The sequence below is a fragment of the Eretmochelys imbricata genome, chromosome 2 (assembly GCF_965152235.1).
Source record: "Eretmochelys imbricata isolate rEreImb1 chromosome 2, rEreImb1.hap1, whole genome shotgun sequence".
Lineage (NCBI taxonomy): Eukaryota > Metazoa > Chordata > Testudines > Cheloniidae > Eretmochelys > Eretmochelys imbricata.
Window position 1 is genome coordinate 39,134,801 of NC_135573.1, and position 18,790 is coordinate 39,153,590.

Below are 18,790 nucleotides of genomic sequence, written 5' to 3' on the forward strand. Positions count from 1 at the left end.
AGCTCTTCAAAACACCCCCCAAAAATCAAAACTAAGCTGCATCAACAAGACTCTTTGCAACTAAGAACCCCTTTGAGGCAATGAGAGAAACTATGCTGTGCCTCACTGGAGGTGTCTCCAATTCATTCAAAAACAAGCCAGTGGGGTGTAAGTACGCTTTTACAAACACACATGTTATATTTGAACAGAATCCCAAATTCAGTCCAGTTTTCAAGCATTTAAAATTGAAGATCCTGCTTTCTACCCAAATCTATGGGTATGACAGAGGGCTACGTCAGTTGTATCAAAATGGTGGGAAACGTGAAAGTAAACTCACAGAAGACTAAATACTGTCAACTTTTCGAAGATGCACATGTCTAACCAGCCAGGTCAGTATCAACTGAGCTTGTTGTTAACACGTTCAAATTGGTTCGGTTAAAACGTTATAATAGGCAAGGGTGCTGGAACACATTCCCCGCCCTCAATAGCTTTTTTTGTTTGCCTTCCTTGCAGCAATGTGGAGGCAAAGTTGGGGTAACCAATACTCGGATTTAGAAACACAATTTTAAAAGAAAATATAGGAATGTACAGTTGTCAAAACTTGCAGATTGTCCAGTGTGTAAAAAGGCTAAAAGGGCCAGCTCCTTCTAGAGATAAATGAGACCTAGGATTTTAGCTGGTGGATGTTGTGCCTGTATGGGTGCCTGAAGTCTTCACATACTGAGGTCTCCCTTGGTACTCTCAACTCCTCCCAGCAAGGGAAGGCTAAAGGATTCAGAAGTGAGCTGCATCCTAGGGAGTAAGGGCAAGGGGGTCTACCCTGAGTTATTAGTTATATGATGGCAGCCATGTAACCCTGCACCAGACCCAGTTAAATTCCTGGTATGTGAGATGGGTGGCCATGGTGTTAAGTTAATAAGGTTGCAGCTTGCCCCCTTAAAAACATTCCAGTGTCTGCCTTTCATTTACTTAAATGTCCTAAGCAATAAAGAAGTGGTAAAAGCATATCAGTATCTAAGGACAGCTACAAAAGTATGGAAGGCCTAACAAGTCAGTAGCCTGAGAATTTGATGATTGTGTTGCTGTGTTTTGCTTACAGATTTGCAATGTGTGCTTGAGAAGTAAATGTGCTCATGAAGTGACTCATATATAGCATGTGTTTTGTACTTCATTTCATGAAACCTTCACAGATTTTCATGTTGTTCCATGAAAAAAAGAGAATATGTTTTTCAGGTTTGGAAAAAACACAACAAATGTGGTTAGCCCTGCAGAACAGACAGCAAGCTGCATTCTGTACCGTATTGTACATCACCAACAGAATTGTTTACTAAATTTTAATTCCATGGCCTATCATTTACACCTGTTTCAGATTGAAAGCCTAATTTGAAGATAATGGCTACCCACTGAAAGTCAATAAACATGGGGGAATCCCACAATGCCATATTAAAAGAATTACTTCTAAGAGACAGAGGAAAAATTGTGTTGGTAGCTTGAAATAAGAGAGATATATAACACATGGAGAAACAAGCCTCCAGACTTGAGATCTGTAGGGTAAGCCAAATGCAGAAAGCTGCTCTGCATAAACAAGGACATTTACTGGTGGGAACACAGAAGAGATTCTTCTGTTCTTCAAAACTCTAGGTAAGGTACAAAGGAAAGAAATACAAATACAGAAAATTGGCTAGGAAAAACTAAGAAAGAAACAAACACAGGAAACTCAGTATCCAGCTCTGATGAAGAGATGACTTGATTGTTGACAAATCAACTGTGAGAACATTAAATAAAATCCAGTAGTTCATAAGGAATCCAATTTTATGTGTGATTGTTGGATTCAAGGTAAGAATGATAATAGTTTTATGTTATTATAGCTGTAATTTGTTTTATGTTTTCCACATTACAAGTACAAAATTTGTTTTTTATGGAACAAAAAATTGAACGATAGCAGAACTATAATGAATGGACATTATTTGCAGCCATACAGCCTCAGACTGTGATCTCAACTTACCACATGAGCTATGGTTGGCTGTTGGATGAGAGAGCTCTAAGGTGAAAGTAAGTGCTGAAGGGAGTAACGCTGTGTTGGTGATTCAATAGGTGGTGCTCTTCATTCTGAGTTCTGAACCAATGCCCAGCTACTGTATCATGGTTCTGCTATCCATCTATCTGAATGCATCACAGTGGTATCTGAACAGAGTACCTATGCTAGAGGTCGTGTTTTTTAAAATGGGATGTAAAACTGAAGTCTTGACCATTTATAAACATAAAAATCCTATGGCACATTTTGCAAGATTAGGAGTGTTAGTTCGCTTTGTGTCAGAGTCTAATTTTAACTCAGAGATCACTGTACATGCTACTCACCTAAAATTCCCCCATCCTTTCAGATGGACACAGTATTCTTAGCCTCCTATCCTAAACTCTTGTGTAGTGTTGTGTTCTGTGCCCCCTTTTTTTTTTGGCCACATTTCTGTTGCGACTGCATCTCTTTTTTGGGTGAAATTATTCCCACATGTAAGGACAGATTCTGGCCATTCTTCATGGCTGTGAAAGAGTGCAGGAAGAGAATAATAAAGACTCTTTACCAGTCCCTTGTGCACAAGTCCATGATGCCCTACAACTTGAAAAGGGTGGTGCTCTACCCACCGCATCAGCTGATGGACCTAAACTGGTGGGAGGCGGAAAGAGAGTGTACACTGCATTCTCTTATAGAAGTGGCTTCTCCTTAGTACATTTGCCCCTACTGACATTCTCTCTGCCCCTGTACTGCCTCTTAAGCATCCTTTGGCTTTAAAATCCACAATCTAGCCCAGAGTTTGTAACATTTATAGAGCCCTTCTGGATTCTTCTGGATGAAAGGTATTATGTATACATTTAAATCATTGTCATGGTATTCTCATCATTATTAGTTGCCCCTGGAATAAGTTTAGGTCCCACAGTTAGGAGTTACTGTGCCAAATCAGATCATACCATTGGTCTATCTACTCCAGTATTGTGCCTCTAGCAGTAACCAATTCTTGTTGTGTCCGAGGAAAGTGCATAACCCTAGAATGTCCCTAGTTCACTAACTGTGAGGGATAGGCTCCTTTTCAAGCCCCAAACATGACCAGTTTATGCCTGGAAGCATGAATATTAATTTCTTCTACCATTATCTTAGCTTACAAATGTTATTTATGATCATACAATTGTCAAATGCATTAAAATACCTTGCTAAATTATTTGTTTTAAAGATTTTCTGAAGCAATGAATTCACAGGTTTACTGTATACTACATTAAAAAGTATTTCCATTTAGCAGCTTTAAATGTACAGCTTTAAATGTACAGCCTTTCACTTTCAACCAAGGTCCTCTTGCATAATGGAATAGAAGAAACAGGAGTGTCTGGTGAGTTTTCACTATACCTTCATTATTCTATACATCTCAATCAAGTGTCCTTTTAAATCCAATCTCAGCTGGCTCTGACAATGGATACTAGATGGGACTAATTCTTTTAGTAAATTAGTAAAGCACTTTCTTTCTAGAGGAATAAAATGTGCCTGTTTGTACTTTGTACTTGACTGGACAAAAAGAAAGGAAATGATCCGTGACTCTGTAAATCTCAGAAATTTCAGGGTCCAAACTTGGGTTATACACAAAAGGAACGTGCCTAGTTGTTGAATAGCATACTCATCACTTATTTCAGGTACTAGTATTTTTCTAGTAGAAAGTGGTGTCTTTGAAGAGAACTGCAAGGCCTCTTGAAAGAAAAATCACTATTTGTATACCCTAGAATTTCAATATCTAGGCCACTGATACAATATCCAGATCACCTGTCAGTATACCTACTTGATCCTATTTGTGAGACAGAGTTAAGTGATGATGGAAAGGTTCTAAGCAGGGCTATAGATAATCAATGAGGTTTTCAGATTTCTTGCTGCCTTAACATGAACCTTCCTAATGATGCTGGAAGGGATAGACAAGAAGTCTTAATTAGAATTTTTTAAAAGCACCTGCCACTTAGAATTTCTGCATCTTTGCAGTGAAATAACTTTCCAGCTAGATTCAGGAAGTGCCTACGTGTCAAAAGCAGGACAAATGTTCTTCATACAACAGATTATTTGTGGGGATTGTAAATGAAACTGTTCAAGCTACTCTGCAGATCATGTCCTTCAGATTAATAGCTGATGGAAAGATTCTCCAGTAAAAACTTCCTCCCAGTCTCCCACGTAAATTGCTTCTTTTAATCAGAGAATGCAGACTCCTTTCCTGATAATTTATATAGCATATCACTGACGTGTTATCTGTAAGAATTTTGAATGATCGTTCTTTCAAAACAGGATGTAAAGCAGGACTTCTTTGGGCTCCAAATAGAGATAGTAAGGGAGTTTGAATAAGGTTCTTTCCTTCAGCTTTGGAGCATCCATATCTATAAAGGCTGTATGATGGTCGAAACAATCAATGTAATCCTCCCTTTAGGACTTTGACACACTTTTAAAAAGTTTAAAACCTGATGCAACCAAGCTTTTAAATGACTGTTGAAGGTCTAGCATGTTCTGGTGGGTCAGAGGAACAGTATTGCCAACCCAAAATGTTCAAAAATCTTGAGTCAGACCCGCACAAAATAATGAAATGGGATTAAAAATCATGAGATTTTTAAAAGCATCATATATTTTTGGAATGCATTTTGTTTGCTTTCTGGATTTTGAACCTTTAGAGTTTGCTCTGGTCATGTTTTTATGCTTTCCCCCATAACCATGAGGTCTAGAAATGTATTTTTTTTAATGAAAGCTGTGATTTTCACATAATCACTTGATCCTTAATAAGAACACCAAATATCACAAGACTCATGGTAAAACTGTGAGAGCTATGGCTTTTCTACATGGCAATTTAGGGTGCGGAAAGCCTGTGTGCGATTCTGCAGCTTCACAGTAACACCCTGTGTGGGCACTGCTTCAGTGCAGTGCAAGCTCAGTGTCTGGCTTTCCAAGCTACACTTTCAAGTAGTAGTATGCCAAATTGCACTCCAGGACTTTCAGAGCACTGTAACAGTGTGCACATGGGACATTTCTGCATGGCAGGATGTTGAGTTGTAGATTCATACCCTGACTTGCCATGCAGTGACTTGCTGTTTAGATAAGCCATTAGATATTCTGAAGGAATCACTGTACCCCACAGAGCTAGTTTAAAGGTATTTTATATAACAGTAATGAAAGAAACCTACAGGCTTACACCCTGTAATATATTTATCTTAAGGCTTTGAAGCCTATGAACCTTGGCATAAGTGAGTTACTCAACAGTGACTCTGAGTTATTGGGGAACAGGGAATATCGTGTTTAGAAGATTTTTTTTGTGCCAGGCAACCACAGGAATAAGAACTTATATCAGCTTTGGATATTTTAGGATAGGAACATCTGCAGAAGTACAAACACAAACTTGCCTTCCCAATGAATTGATGTATATGCTAAGTTGAGATCATTATATACTAACCTATAGGATAAGGACACCTCAACATTATTATGGTGAGGAGGTCAGTTATGGACAAAGAAAGCTGGGCATCTACATGAATATTCATAGCAGTCACCAAGACATATAATAGGCCCAATCACCATGTAGGCCTCGAAATCGTGACCATCAGACTTGAATGGCATGCCAGTGGCAGGGTAGGACCTTCATGGATGACTGCCTGTCTCTTACCACTAAGTTTCCACAAGAAGGGGTAACTATGTGTAAGGTATGGTGCAGAACACCACCTTAATTTTACAAAACAGCTACATTCTCATTTGGTTTGGAACATATGTGTTTTTACTAATTATACTAATAAAAGTATTTAAAGCTTTGCCCTCAACATGAGTGTTGTCATTGCACACGTGTGGGGTTCCCAACCAGACACTAAACTTAATTCTGTTGTGCCTGATTCAGGGACCAGAACCTTTCAAACCTAGAGATTCAATCATCAATTAAATGGAAGTCCTTAACTATCAATATAAGCAATAACCAATAAGCAATAACCACTCAGTGAATCAGGTAACAACATCGATGTACAAACTATCATTGGACCAAACAACCAACAAATATCTTTGCATATAATGTAAAGTACATGCAGATTTGTGCTAGGTGCTGTTATGTTTGAAACTTAAATTACCACATAGTTTAAGAACACACCTGCAACAACATTTAGTATTTTCCTAAAGAGAGACGAATTAAGATAGCTGCTGCCATCTCTTTATTTTTAAGGTAGATCGTTAAGGTGGAGTAGTTATATTATGCACACAAAATAGCAACATAGTACATAAACAATTGCAAAGTGTAATCTTGGATTGATTTTTTTTTAAATTCTGCTTACTCAAGTAACACTTCATCATTGAGCAAAGAAAGTTTTATTATTAGCCTCAATGCCTTGGGTTCAGAGAATCCAAGAAATTGAGATGTTTCATACAAATAAGTCAAAGGGACATTTAAAGATTGAGTTAAGCAAGCTGAGGGTCTGAAGTATCAGCATTTTTAATTGGAGAGAATTCCTCCACTAGGATAGGATCCCCAAATACTTTCAAATAATCTAATTCCTTCTTTGAGCCTGATTTCCATAAAGAACACTGGACTGGCATAATATCAATGACTGGAATTTGAAACCCTACATTGCTTGACTGGCTTGCTGAACTCAACTGAACTACTTGCTAATTAACATACTAGTCAATAATCAAGAACATTTTGTGAGTGGTCCCAAAGGAAAACATCTGAAACTACTATGTTTTTTTAAGTGGCCAAGCTGTTTGTGTTGATTCCATGTATGCAAATTACTTAAAAGATGGACAAATTCCTATTTAAAAAACAAAATAAAACACTATCCCAGGCAAGACAGTTTTCATTTACCTCAAAACAGAAGAAAAAACAATTGAAGAATAAAATAACTCCCCTTTCATATAAATATAAACTTCATTCCCATGAAGAAGCAGAGGGAGAATGACAATAATGGGTCCTGTGGGATTTGGAAGGATAAGGAAGCTGGAATAGTGAAGTTACTAAATGAGAGGAATTTACTCTGTGGGATCTTGCATATATTTGCTTCAAGAGGCCAGAGTTTCTCAAGATTGATGTGTCTAGCCCAAGTAATTTTCACAACAAGGCATCTGGGAATATGAAAAAGGAGCAACATAATTTAAAACTGGAAAATTTGTATTTTTTATCATAAAAATAACCATGCATGAATAACAGAATCATAGAAATGTAGGGCTGGAATGTCCGTCAAGAGGTCATCTAATTCATTCCCCCCATGGTGACACAGGACCAAATAAACCCAGACCATCCCTGAGTGGTATTTATCTAACATGTTCTTTAAAACTTCCAATGACAGGGATTCCACAATCTTCCTTGATAACCTTTTCCAGTTCTTAAGTTAGAAAGCTTTCCCTAATATCTAACCTATCTTTCTCTTGCTGCAGATTAAGCTCATTCTCTTGTCCTAACGTATGTGGACCTGGAGAACAACTGATCATTGTCCTCTTTATAACAGCCCTTAACATATTAGAAGACTTCCCATCTCAGTCTTCTCTTCTCTAGACTAAACATGCCCAGTTTTTAAAACCATTCCTCTTAGGTCAGGTTTCAGAGTGGTAGCCGTGTTAGTCTGTATCAGCAAAAAGAACGAGGAGTACTTGTGGCACCTTAGAGACTAACACATTTATTTGAGCATAAGCTTTCGTGGGCTAAAACCCACTTTATCGGATACATGCAGTGGAAAATACAGTAGGAAGATACGATGAAGTGGGTTTTAGCCCACAAAAGCTTATGCTCAAATAAATTTGTTAGTCTCTAAGGTGCCACAAGTACTCCTCATTCTTTTTCCTCTTAGGTCAGATTTTCTAAACCTTTTATTATTTTTGTTGCTCTCCTCTAGACTCTCTCCAGTTTGTTCACATCTTTGTTAAAATGAGGCACCCAAAACTGGACACAGCACTTCAGCTGAGGTCTCTCCAGTGCCAAGAGGAATAATCAAATCCTGCATCTTGCATACAACACTTCTGTTAATACACCCCAGATGTATATTGGCTTTTTTCACAACTTCATCATATTGGTGGTTCGTGTTCAATTCATGATCCACTATAACTCCCAGATCCTTTCTGCAGTACTACTGCTTAACCAGTTACTGCCCATTTTGTATATGTACATTTGATTTTTTCTTCCTAAATGCAGTACTTTGCACTTGTCTTTATTGAATTTGATCTTGTTGATTTCAGACCAATTCTCCAATTTGACAAAGGTAATTTTTAATTCTAATACTCTTTTTCAAAGTTCTTGCAACCCCTCCCAGCTTGCTGTCATCCACGAATTTTGTAAGCATAATCTCCACTCCATTATTAAAGTCACTAGGGAAAATGTTGAATAGTGCTAGACCCAGGACAGACCCCGACGGGATTCCACTAGATACATCCTCCCAATTTGACAGCGAACCAGTGGTAAGTTCTCTCTGAATATGGTTATCCAACTGATGTACATCCACTTCTACCAATATCATATTGTTCATATTTCCCTAGTTTGCTGATGAGTAGGTAAACAATAATCATAAAATCGCAGAAATGTAAGACTGGATAGGACCTTGATAGGCAATCTAGTCCAGTCCCCTGAGATAAGGCAGGATCTAAAATTTCAACAAATACAGGGTTGGGGGGAGCTCCTAGGACTTAAACAGAAAACACAAGTAACAGGGCCATGCACCAAAAAGGTAGTTACATATTTAGCATGTAGCTTGCTCCTGTGCAGATGCAGAGTATAGTTCTACCATTGTAAATTTCAAAAGCAAAATGACTATACTCCTCTGGGCAGTGTTCTGTGCAAAGTGCCTAGAAGTATTGATCTTTGAAGGTCTGACATGATGGAAAATAATATATTTCCATGTGAATGTGCCTTTGCATGTGGAGATGCCTACTTACTACTGTGCGTCTGGTTCAGGCCATTTATCCCACATTTTAAAGCCATTTACCCACTAAGTTGAAAATATATTTTTAATGATTTACCTGTGTTCCTTGATTATTAATGTCCACAAAATCACTCCATTCATTCGTTAGTTCATCTGATGACATCACTTTCAGAAGAATGCTGGGCAGCAAGTCTTTGGTTTTGCAATCTGGGTAACTGGAGATTTGATGATAAAGCTCATGATGAATAGAACATTCAGCTGGAATCTTCTTGCAATAAACTTCAAACTTTGGCGTGTCTGAAATTTTACAAAATGTCTAGATTAGGCTCTTCAACTGTTGGTACTTACAGCAGAATCACATGTTTACATGTACAAAAGATTTTTCTACTACCAAAAAAGCTCAGCTTTGTCTTTTATGTTTGGTTTCTGATTTTAAAATTTTTCCCCCCAACAACGTCTATTATTCAGTAATTTGTCATAGCTAGTGCTGATTGAAAATTATTCAATAAATTTTTTTTGTCAGAATTTGTCAATTGGTCAAAATCCAAATGTTCTGTGGGGACATGTCAATTTCAATAAATTCCTTTGAAACCTGCCCAGTTTCCTGCCACTTTGCTTGCCTGGTTCATCAGGTGAGCTACTGGGGAACCTGGGCTTCCATGCTCCTGGCTCCTCTGAAGCTGAAAGCCTTGGCTACTGGGCTTGCAGCTCCTTGAACGCCCAGACTCCTGACTTCTTGACTGCTCAGGCTCCCGAGGCTTGTAGGCTCCCCGGCTCCAGGACACCCCGCCAGGTGGACTGCCCCAAAGCTGGGACTCCCTGTAGAGCAGGGCAGAGAATGGTAATTCTATTTTGTAGAGAATTTCAAATTTTAGGTTCTCATTCTGAATCAAAATAAACCAGGACTTTGAAATTGCTAAGGCTCAAATTTGTAAAGGTATTTAGGTGTTGCATCACTCAGCATTGCCTAACTGATTTAGGAGTCTATGGGAATTAGGTTCCCAAGCACCTAATTCAGTTTTGAAAATGAGATGGAAGCTCCTAAATCAGTTAGGCATTGCAATGCTGAGTATCATAATGCCTAAATAGCTTTAAAAATCTGGGCATTGATCCTCAGCAAAACGGAATTACCATTCCCCACCCAGTGCTCGTCATAACTATAGGACCTACAGACTTAAAACTTACAGTAGAGATAAAGAGCATAATGGTTTTATTATGATAATGCTTTGTTTCTGATTACTGTTTTGTAACATAAATTCCATACCTTTGATGTTCTCCTTTACAAGTAATGAGACAGAACACCTGTTGTGGATAATTATGCGAGGACTAGGGTCTTCCGTAAGGGTTAAGTATGTCACCCCAAGATGCTCTTGATAAGTCAGTGCTATGGCTCTAAAACAGAAAAAGATTATACATGTGATTATATAATTCTTTGCATGAACTTCAAATTTACTATTATTAACACCCCTTCTGCAAGATTTTTCACTCTTAGGCCCAATTCAGCAGACACTTATACATTGGTCCTACAGGGATTAGTTCTGGGTCCAGTTCTGTTCAATATCTTCATCAATGATTTAGATAATGGCATAGAGACTACACTTATAAAGTTTGCGGACAATACCAAGCTGGGAAGGGTTGCAAGTGCTTTGGAGGATAGGATTAAAATTCAAAATCGTCTGGACAAACTGGAGAAATGGTTTGAAGTAAATAGGATGAAATTCAATAAGGACAAAGGCAAAGTACTCTACTTAGGAGGGAACAATCAGTTGCACACATACAAAATAGGAAATGACTGCCTAGGAAGGAGTACTGCAGAAAGGGAACTGTGGGTCATAGTGGACCACAAGCTAAATATGAGTCAACAGTGTAACACTGTTGCAAAAAAAAGCAAACATCATTCTTGGATATATTAGCAGAAGTGTTGTAAGCAAGACACAAGAAGTAATTCTTCTGCTCTACTGCAAGCTGATTAGACCTCAACTGAAGTATTGTTTCCAGTTCTGGGTGCCACATTTCAGTAAAGATATGGACAAATTGGAGAAAGTCCAGAGAAGAGCAACAAAAATGATTAAACGTCTAGAAAACATGACCTATGAGGAAAGATTGAAAAAATTGGGTTTGTTTAGTCTGGAGAAGAGAAGACTGAGACGGGACATGATAACAGTTTTCAAGTATGTAAAAGGTTGTTACAAGGAGGAGGGAGAAGAATTGTTCTTCTTAACCTCTGATGATAGACAAGAAGCAATGGGCTGAAACTGCAGCAAGGGAGGTTTAGGTTGGACATTAGGAAAAAATTCCTAACTGTCAGGGTGGTTAAGTATTGGAATAAATTGCCCAGGGAGATTGTGGAATCTCCATCATTGGAGATTTTTAAGAGCAGGTTAGACAAATACCTGTCAGGAATGGTCTAGATAATACTTAGTCTTGCCATGAGTGCAGGGGACTGGAATAAATGATCTCTCAAGGTCCCTTCCATTCCAATGATTAAGCATGTGAGAAGTCCGACTGACAATACGTTTTAAAAGAAAGGCAAGAGAAAAATAGGACAACATTAGAGAATAAACTGACTTTAATGGGACTACTCATGTGTTCAAAATTAAGTACCTGCTGTTAGGATATAGATATTCAGGCCTGTCTGTAAAGGCCTATACTCTAAGAATTTAGATGTATTCTTATCACTTAGCTATTTATAGAGGTATAAAAGAAAGAATCAAAATCACTGTCTGCCGGTGGTAAGGGCTTTCTCTTACTGTACAATCTGAGGCCCTGTTCTTAGGCTAAGGCCTTTGGCTAAGCAGCAGAGGCAGCCATAAACTGGGAAGTGAACGGTCAAATCCTTACATTCCTAACTAGTCACATTGAAATAAGGTGCTATTGGGCTGTTAGGCATACAGTCCTGTCCTGATAATGTCTATCACCTCCAGAGAAAGGGAAGTGCCTAGAAGATGTAAAAGGAAACTTAGTTTGATAGCATCCTGTCTGGCAAGAACTCACTTATCAATAGCTGGGATATGAAATCCTCATTTCTGTGTTGTTCTATCACTCTAGTCCCTGTTTCCCTATTGTTTGTCTGTATAATCTCTGTCTGGTTCTGTGATTGTTTCTGTCTGCTGTATAATTAATTTTGCTGGGTGTAAACTAATTAAGGTGGTGGGATATAATTGGTTAAATAATCATGTTACAATATGTTAGGATTGGTTAGGGTATAGCTAAGCAGAACTCAAGTTTTACTGTATAGTCTGCAGTCAGACAGGAAGTAAGGAGGGGAATGGGAACAGAGAATGGGGGTGGAGGAATCGGAATCATGTTTTGCTAAGGGGGGGAATGGGAACAGGGACACAGGTAAGGCTCTGTGGTGTCAGAGCTGGGAAGGGGGACACTAAGGAAGGAAACTGGAATCATGCTTGCTGGAAGTTCTCCTCAATAAACATCAAATTGTTTGCGCTTTTGGACTTCGGGTATTGTTACTCTCGGTTCATGCGAGAAGGACCAGGGAAGTAAGTGGGTGAAGGAATAAGCCCCCTAACACCCGAATGCTTGCAGGGTCAGAGCCTTAAACTGAAGACATATAGGAACTGAAAACAATGAGAACTTCAGGGCCAAATTTTGAAAATTGACTTCTGAAACAGTCCAGGAAAATGTGCATTTACATGTAAATGCTATATTAAAAAAATGTTTTTGTACATGTAAATGTGATTTGAAAAATACAACAACACAATACTCTGCAGTAATGATCCATAACAGTATCAGTATTTTCAAGTCTAGCATTTTGGATCACTACTATTGCAATTTAATAAAGAAAATGAATTAATTGTGCACTATCATTAACGAATAAGAGGTACCATTTCCAGATTTGCACACACAACTGCTTGCTTGCATGTGCAATTTTAATGGCCACTTCTGAAAATCTGCTTCTTTAAAGTGATTTTTATGAAATAACATGTTTAAAATATGACTATGCCAGTTTTTGAAAGGGAGTGGTATGGATCCTTCATCCCCATCAGAATCCTGAGGAACCCCACATTATTCTTCCCCCGCTCTTAGGAACCCTATTTTTGCTAGCATCATTCCATCTGAAGTCTGCATAGGTATCTCTGGAATCCACCAATACCACTTCTAAATTATCTAGAGGAATTGCTGTTGAGTAATTGAATAATATGAGGTATTCCCACCTTACTCCACATAGACTGAGCATGTTGCCTCCAAAGCATCTCCCACCTCTGCTGGCCAAGTGAAAGAAAGACTATATGACTCCTTACATTGATGTAGCGTCACGGATTTTAGTAAACTTTTTCTAATTTACACCCGCATAAGTGAGAGCAGAATCAGAGCTCAGGTCTGGAAATTAAAGTCAGGTCTCCTACATGGCAGTAATTTTATTTTTAACTTGCTGGATGCATTTCTTGTTTTGAAAGGAGAACACATATTTGGATATAGGAAGCTTTACAACTTGGAGATCTTTTCTTGCTACATTCTCAAAACAGCTTATTCTCAATGTTGCTTTTCCTGCTCTTTTCTCTTACTCTTCTTATTAAATGTTATTGTGTATTTTTGCATAGCTTTCAAAGATACTTACCCAAATTGCTAGATTAAAAATTAAAATGGTTAAACAAATAAAAATTACATGGTTAAAATATAGTGGATCACAAAATCTCTGAACAAAGAAAACATCTTCTCAAGTTCTCTCTTAGGATTTCTAGAAATATTTGGAGAGAGAAAAAGTACAAAAAATGTTTCCAGTTCTATTTCTTTATTTATTTTTCAGCATCTTTCTCAAAGAGCTACCACGAAGTTAAAAATCATATATTAAAAATAAAAAACAATTTTTATTTCCTGTGCTACTAACAGCTTAGATTAATAAAACTGAAATGATTTTTAAACCAATTTTATTTTTCACCATTTACTCTACTTACTTACTTTTTGCATTTCATTCAACCTGGACAATAAACTCCCTCTCAGTCAGTTTCATTTCCTGGCTCTTAATGCTGCAATATTTGGGTTGCAAACACTGCACAGAATTGTTTAAATCCAAACTAAAAATTGTTTTCATTGACAGAAGATAATCCTGAAAGCATTTCTATAATATTTGGTTTTGTCAACTCTTTTAAAAACAAAATCTATCGTTTGGAATTACATTACTTAATATTGTACCTCCAACTCTTAATTTGTATTATTTAATGCAAATTTTCAAAAATCTTGAAAAGACTTCTTTTCATTCTCTCTTATTCTGCATGGTATTATACATGTAAAAGGAGGAGCCATGTAAATAGTAAAATAGTACAACTTGTACATGATCAGAACATTCAACCATTTATTAAAAGTGTCTAAAACATCAAACAGTAACAGTTTTTTTAAATTAAAGTGAGATCTGACTTTACATATGGTGGACATATGTTGTTATTTTAACTTTTCTATTAATCTCTTATGCTTTGTTTCAAGATAAAGCTTTATACTGACACTCAAAGAATGACGTCATTCACATTTTTTCAATTTACCTGGTACAAAATCCACTTTCATTACAAACTCCAGTGGGTACGGACACACTCTGTCTAGGAAACTCTTGTCTAATCACAGCTGGCAGGCTCCAGCACCGTGAGCTGTCAGCACACACAACTGGACTGAAACTTAGCAATATGTGCTTTTGAAAAAGGGACACTTCTGAAGTTGACTGACTGATGTCTGACATCACGTCCCAGCAAGGAACAGAGCTCAATTTTTCAGTAGGTGGCTCCCCAGCTGGGCAGATGCTGAATGCAGTACTGTCTGGTATGTGTAAATACTGGAAAGAAAAAGAACATAATGCAAAGACATATTGGGTCATAACAACAGTCCATTCATATTTAACTTTTACCCTGAACAGTTATAAGCTACCAATTAGAAAACTGTAACTAAAAGTTCAGCATCAGTGGGGCTGCAGGATTCAACAGATATTCAGCCATATTCTGTCCCATTACAGCCATGCTATCAAATTTAAGTCAGTGAGTTAAATTCTGTTCTGCCTGGTATGTGAGAGCAGGGGGTCGGCATGTAGTGCCCCTCCCCAGTGTTAAATTAATAAAGTTGCAGCCCGGCCCATAAATACCTCCCAGGTATCTGTTGTTCATTTACATGCATGCCCTAATCAATACATAAATGACCGATTAAAAATACATTTGTGCCTGCATGCATTCTGCTTACTGTAAGCGTATTTCCTAAACATACAGTGCTGTCACAGAAAACTTATATTAATGAATGAATATTTCACTCCTTGAAATACATAAACTTGGAGAATATCTACAGATCCATGACTTATGATCAGGTACTGGAGTCTTCTCAAAAGGGTACCTCAAATATTTGATCCCGCAAAGCAGATGTACCTCTTCTACATGTGAACTTAGTACAAATTCTCAGAAGTGCTTCACCAGCTATTATGGATTATACTGCCTATATTACTGCAATGGTCTTCATTCTCTGAACAGATGGAAACCAGGCAGAACTAATCATGCAATGTGTAGGGATCTGCCACTTTGCACAGATATCTATCACAGTTAATTACCGTAGCTGAAGTTACCATAGCTTCCCCGTTTTTAATTAAAACAATATGAAATTACTTATCTTTATTAACTCTTAACTTTTTACTTTTTTCTGTTCAATTTTTGCAAGACAAATTTGAGACTTCAAATAAATATCAAGGTCTACCTATTGCAGAAGCCAAACATAAATAATATCCAAAATACTCTACCTCCTCTCCTGACCAAGGGCTTGAAACAGACAGCTGTGGTATACAATAGATATGGTATGATGTATTGTTGATTACTGTTGTCTTATCTTCAATCTGTAGAATTTGAATACCATGCTGAACCATAGAGGAAATGCAGAACTGACACAACTGCAGGATAATTTAAAAGAATATGTTAACGGACATAAAAACAACAAAGTTTTTGTAATAAAGTAAGAAAACAATATTTTAGCCTGGAGACCCTGTCTTAACTCATCTACATTATAACCTGATCTACATCAGATTTCTAAGCAGAATTCCTGTTAGTTGTATCAGTCAATATTTTTCAAATAAGACTGAGAATTCATAATTTTAATTTGCTTAAAGTGATGTTGTGCATTTCACAGATGATCTAAGTTTTTATATTACATTTGATCCATTATTTATCTTTGCATTGTGCTTTTGAATCTATTAACATATTTTTGAGCAAAATTTGTGCATTATTTTGTTTTTGAAAGCTTTCATCTGCTCTTTGATTATTCTCTGTTTGAGATGATAAAGTTATAAATTGTCAAAATATCTTCCTAACCTTTTTATGACCTGGGAAGGCACCAAGTTTTATTTCAGCTTCAACAAACCCTTCTTCATCCAGTGTTACCACTTCCCCATTGTCTGCATCCTTCCATTTTGGAGATGTTAGGTTATGAACTAGTTTGATTGCCACTGATTTGTGCACAGTGTTAGTGTTTGCCCAGTATATTCCAATTTGAAAAGCTTCCTGTAAATGGAAAATAACCATATTTAGAACTTTCTGCTAACTTTTACACTCATACTACAGTTAACAGTAATTTTCAACTATGCATATATCTACAACCAACTTCCTTTATTGCTTTTCTGCAGACCTGTATTTTTCCCCTGTAATTCTCTCTATACAGTATACATTTTATAAGAGACATGCTGATGCTATTGTATAAATATCTTAAAAATTATTGGCAAAATTTAGTGGCAAATACAAGGTGGTGTAGCTAGTCATCCAAAGTGATGTATCCAGAAAACAGCTATATGCCACAAAGTTGTATAACTTGCACTAATGAGGCACTGAGTAGACATGCAAATTAAGTTTAATTCTGCTTAAACTCAGATAACAGGTTGGAACTTGTGATAAGAAAAGTGTATGGGTGGCCAAAAAGAAGGCACATGAAAGGGAAAATCCAACTAAATCTATTTTGTGAACCAAATTCAAGTTGGAGGATGTATACTCAAGCAGTCCTCCCATCTCCCCCATTTGAAATCCACCTTTATCACAACAGACATCATCAACATTCTTGGAAGCACATAAACTACATACACAGCACAAGTCATGAAAAAAATTACTCTCAAGACCAACATTCTTCCCAGGCCATCAGCTGTGACACCTAAGCCAATGTATATCCATAAGGGACAAAGTAGCCTTTGCACCTGGCATTGTGCAAATAGGCAGATAGCTGCGTAACTGGCTCCTGTGATAGTGGGAAGATAGTGGTGAAATCTTCCATTGTGGTCAACACCCACCACTGGTTACCTGGATGGCAGAGCCAGGTTCTCCCAAGTATTGATGACACATAATTAGAATCAAGTAGGCACTACAGATGCCCAGAAGGAAACAGTGAAGAATGCAGTCTGTCTGTGCATAGGTCAGGAGACTAGCTCACCTCGCATGCAAGATCTGCTCTATACTGTCTCTCAAAGCAGATTTTTTTCATGGGCACCTGTCATAGAATCATAGAATATCAAGGTTGGAAGGGACCTCAGGAGGTCATCTAGTCGAACCCCCTGCTCAAAGCAGGACCGATCCCCAATTAAATCATCCCAGCCAGGGCTTTGTCAAGCCTGACCGTAAAAACTTCTAAGGAAGGAGATTCCACCACTTCCCTGGGTAACGCATTCCAATGTTTCACCACCCTCCTAGTGAAAAAAGTTTTTCCTAATATCCAACCTAAATCTCCCCCACTGCAACTTGAGACCATTACTCCTTGTTCTGTCAGAACTGCTGCCGAGCCATTCGGTCCCTAGTCTGTAACAGTGCATTGGATTCTTCCGTCCTAAGTGCAGGACTCTGCACTTGTCCTTGTTGAACCTCATCAGGTTTCTTTTGGCCCAATCCTCCAATTTGTCTAGGTCCCTCTGTATCCTATCCCTACCCTCCAGCGTATCTACCTCTACTCTTAGTTTAGTGTCAAGCCATATTGTGCAGCAACCCTAACTTGTCAATCACTGTATTGCACCATATCTTGCCAAAGTGCCTTGGACTACATCTGCTTATTTTGTACAATCAGCATGACAGATTCCAGCTCATATTTATACCCTGACCATAACTATATTACTGGTACACATATGGACTAGAATGCAGCAAGAACGTGTGGACCATATGGATTGAAATATTGGTTTGAATGTTTAGAAAACTTGTGCATGTTAACTTGACCAGTATGGCTACCTGGAAATTTGGAGGTATAATTGTTTTCCCAGCAGGTATCTGCAGAACTATCCTCTCTCCTTCAAATAGCCAGAGATCCCATTTGGACTGATTGATAAGCAGAGCCCAGGGCAGGAGTTCTATCAGCAGAGTTTTAACACATGGCTTCCACACTGACAGCTTCACCCGCATTGGGCTATCCCACTGAGTGAGCTGTTCATTACTGTTCCAAATAATATATCAAAAGAAAAAGAAAAGAAAATTATTAATTCAATGTTAAAATTGCATTTAATCATTCTTGCGATTCAGAAAACTATTTTTATAATACCTCATCATGACATATCATTCTGAAATGCATAGAGGTACTGTCAGGAAAAAGCTGGCCCTAAGTGTAGGTTGTAAAAGCAGGAATTTATTAAAGGGACAATCAATTTGAAATCTGACCAGTTTTTTTAAAAAAAGCATTAAAAGTAGTTTCCTGACTACACCTGCTCTGACTACTTCCTGGCAATTTTAGTGGTTATAAAATCACATTTGCATAAACAACAGCCTCTGCTGATCACAGTAGAGGTGTTGGAACCACAAAAAATGGTTGAGACTCCTCAATTTTGGGGGCAAACAAGGCTGATATGGCCCCTACAGTGTAATTTTGAGCAGTCTCTGAGCTGATCTAAATTCTTTGGGGGCAAAGGACTCTGTTATTAGTTTAAAAAAATCAGTACAATGTCATATATGGTATTCAAACACAGGTAAAGATACGTCTGAATATGACCTAT

The 18,790-nt window shown here is 37.8% G+C and overlaps 1 protein-coding gene across 11 annotated transcripts in view; it reads right to left on the reverse strand.

The window, feature by feature from the left end:
• VPS13B (vacuolar protein sorting 13 homolog B) overlaps positions 1–18,790 on the reverse strand; it is a 931,639-nt gene that overhangs the window by 31,033 nt on the left and 881,816 nt on the right. For all 11 annotated transcript variants that reach the window (XM_077809935.1, XM_077809942.1, XM_077809940.1 and 8 more), the window contains 6 exons: positions 18,036–18,237; positions 16,152–16,340; positions 15,587–15,733; positions 14,361–14,644; positions 10,130–10,257; positions 8,963–9,162 (listed from right to left, as the gene is read on the reverse strand). In XM_077809935.1, coding sequence (XP_077666061.1) covers positions 8,963–9,162; positions 10,130–10,257; positions 14,361–14,644; positions 15,587–15,733; positions 16,152–16,340; positions 18,036–18,237 — 1,150 coding nt within the window. The remainder of the gene's footprint in view (positions 1–8,962; positions 9,163–10,129; positions 10,258–14,360; positions 14,645–15,586; positions 15,734–16,151; positions 16,341–18,035; positions 18,238–18,790) is intronic.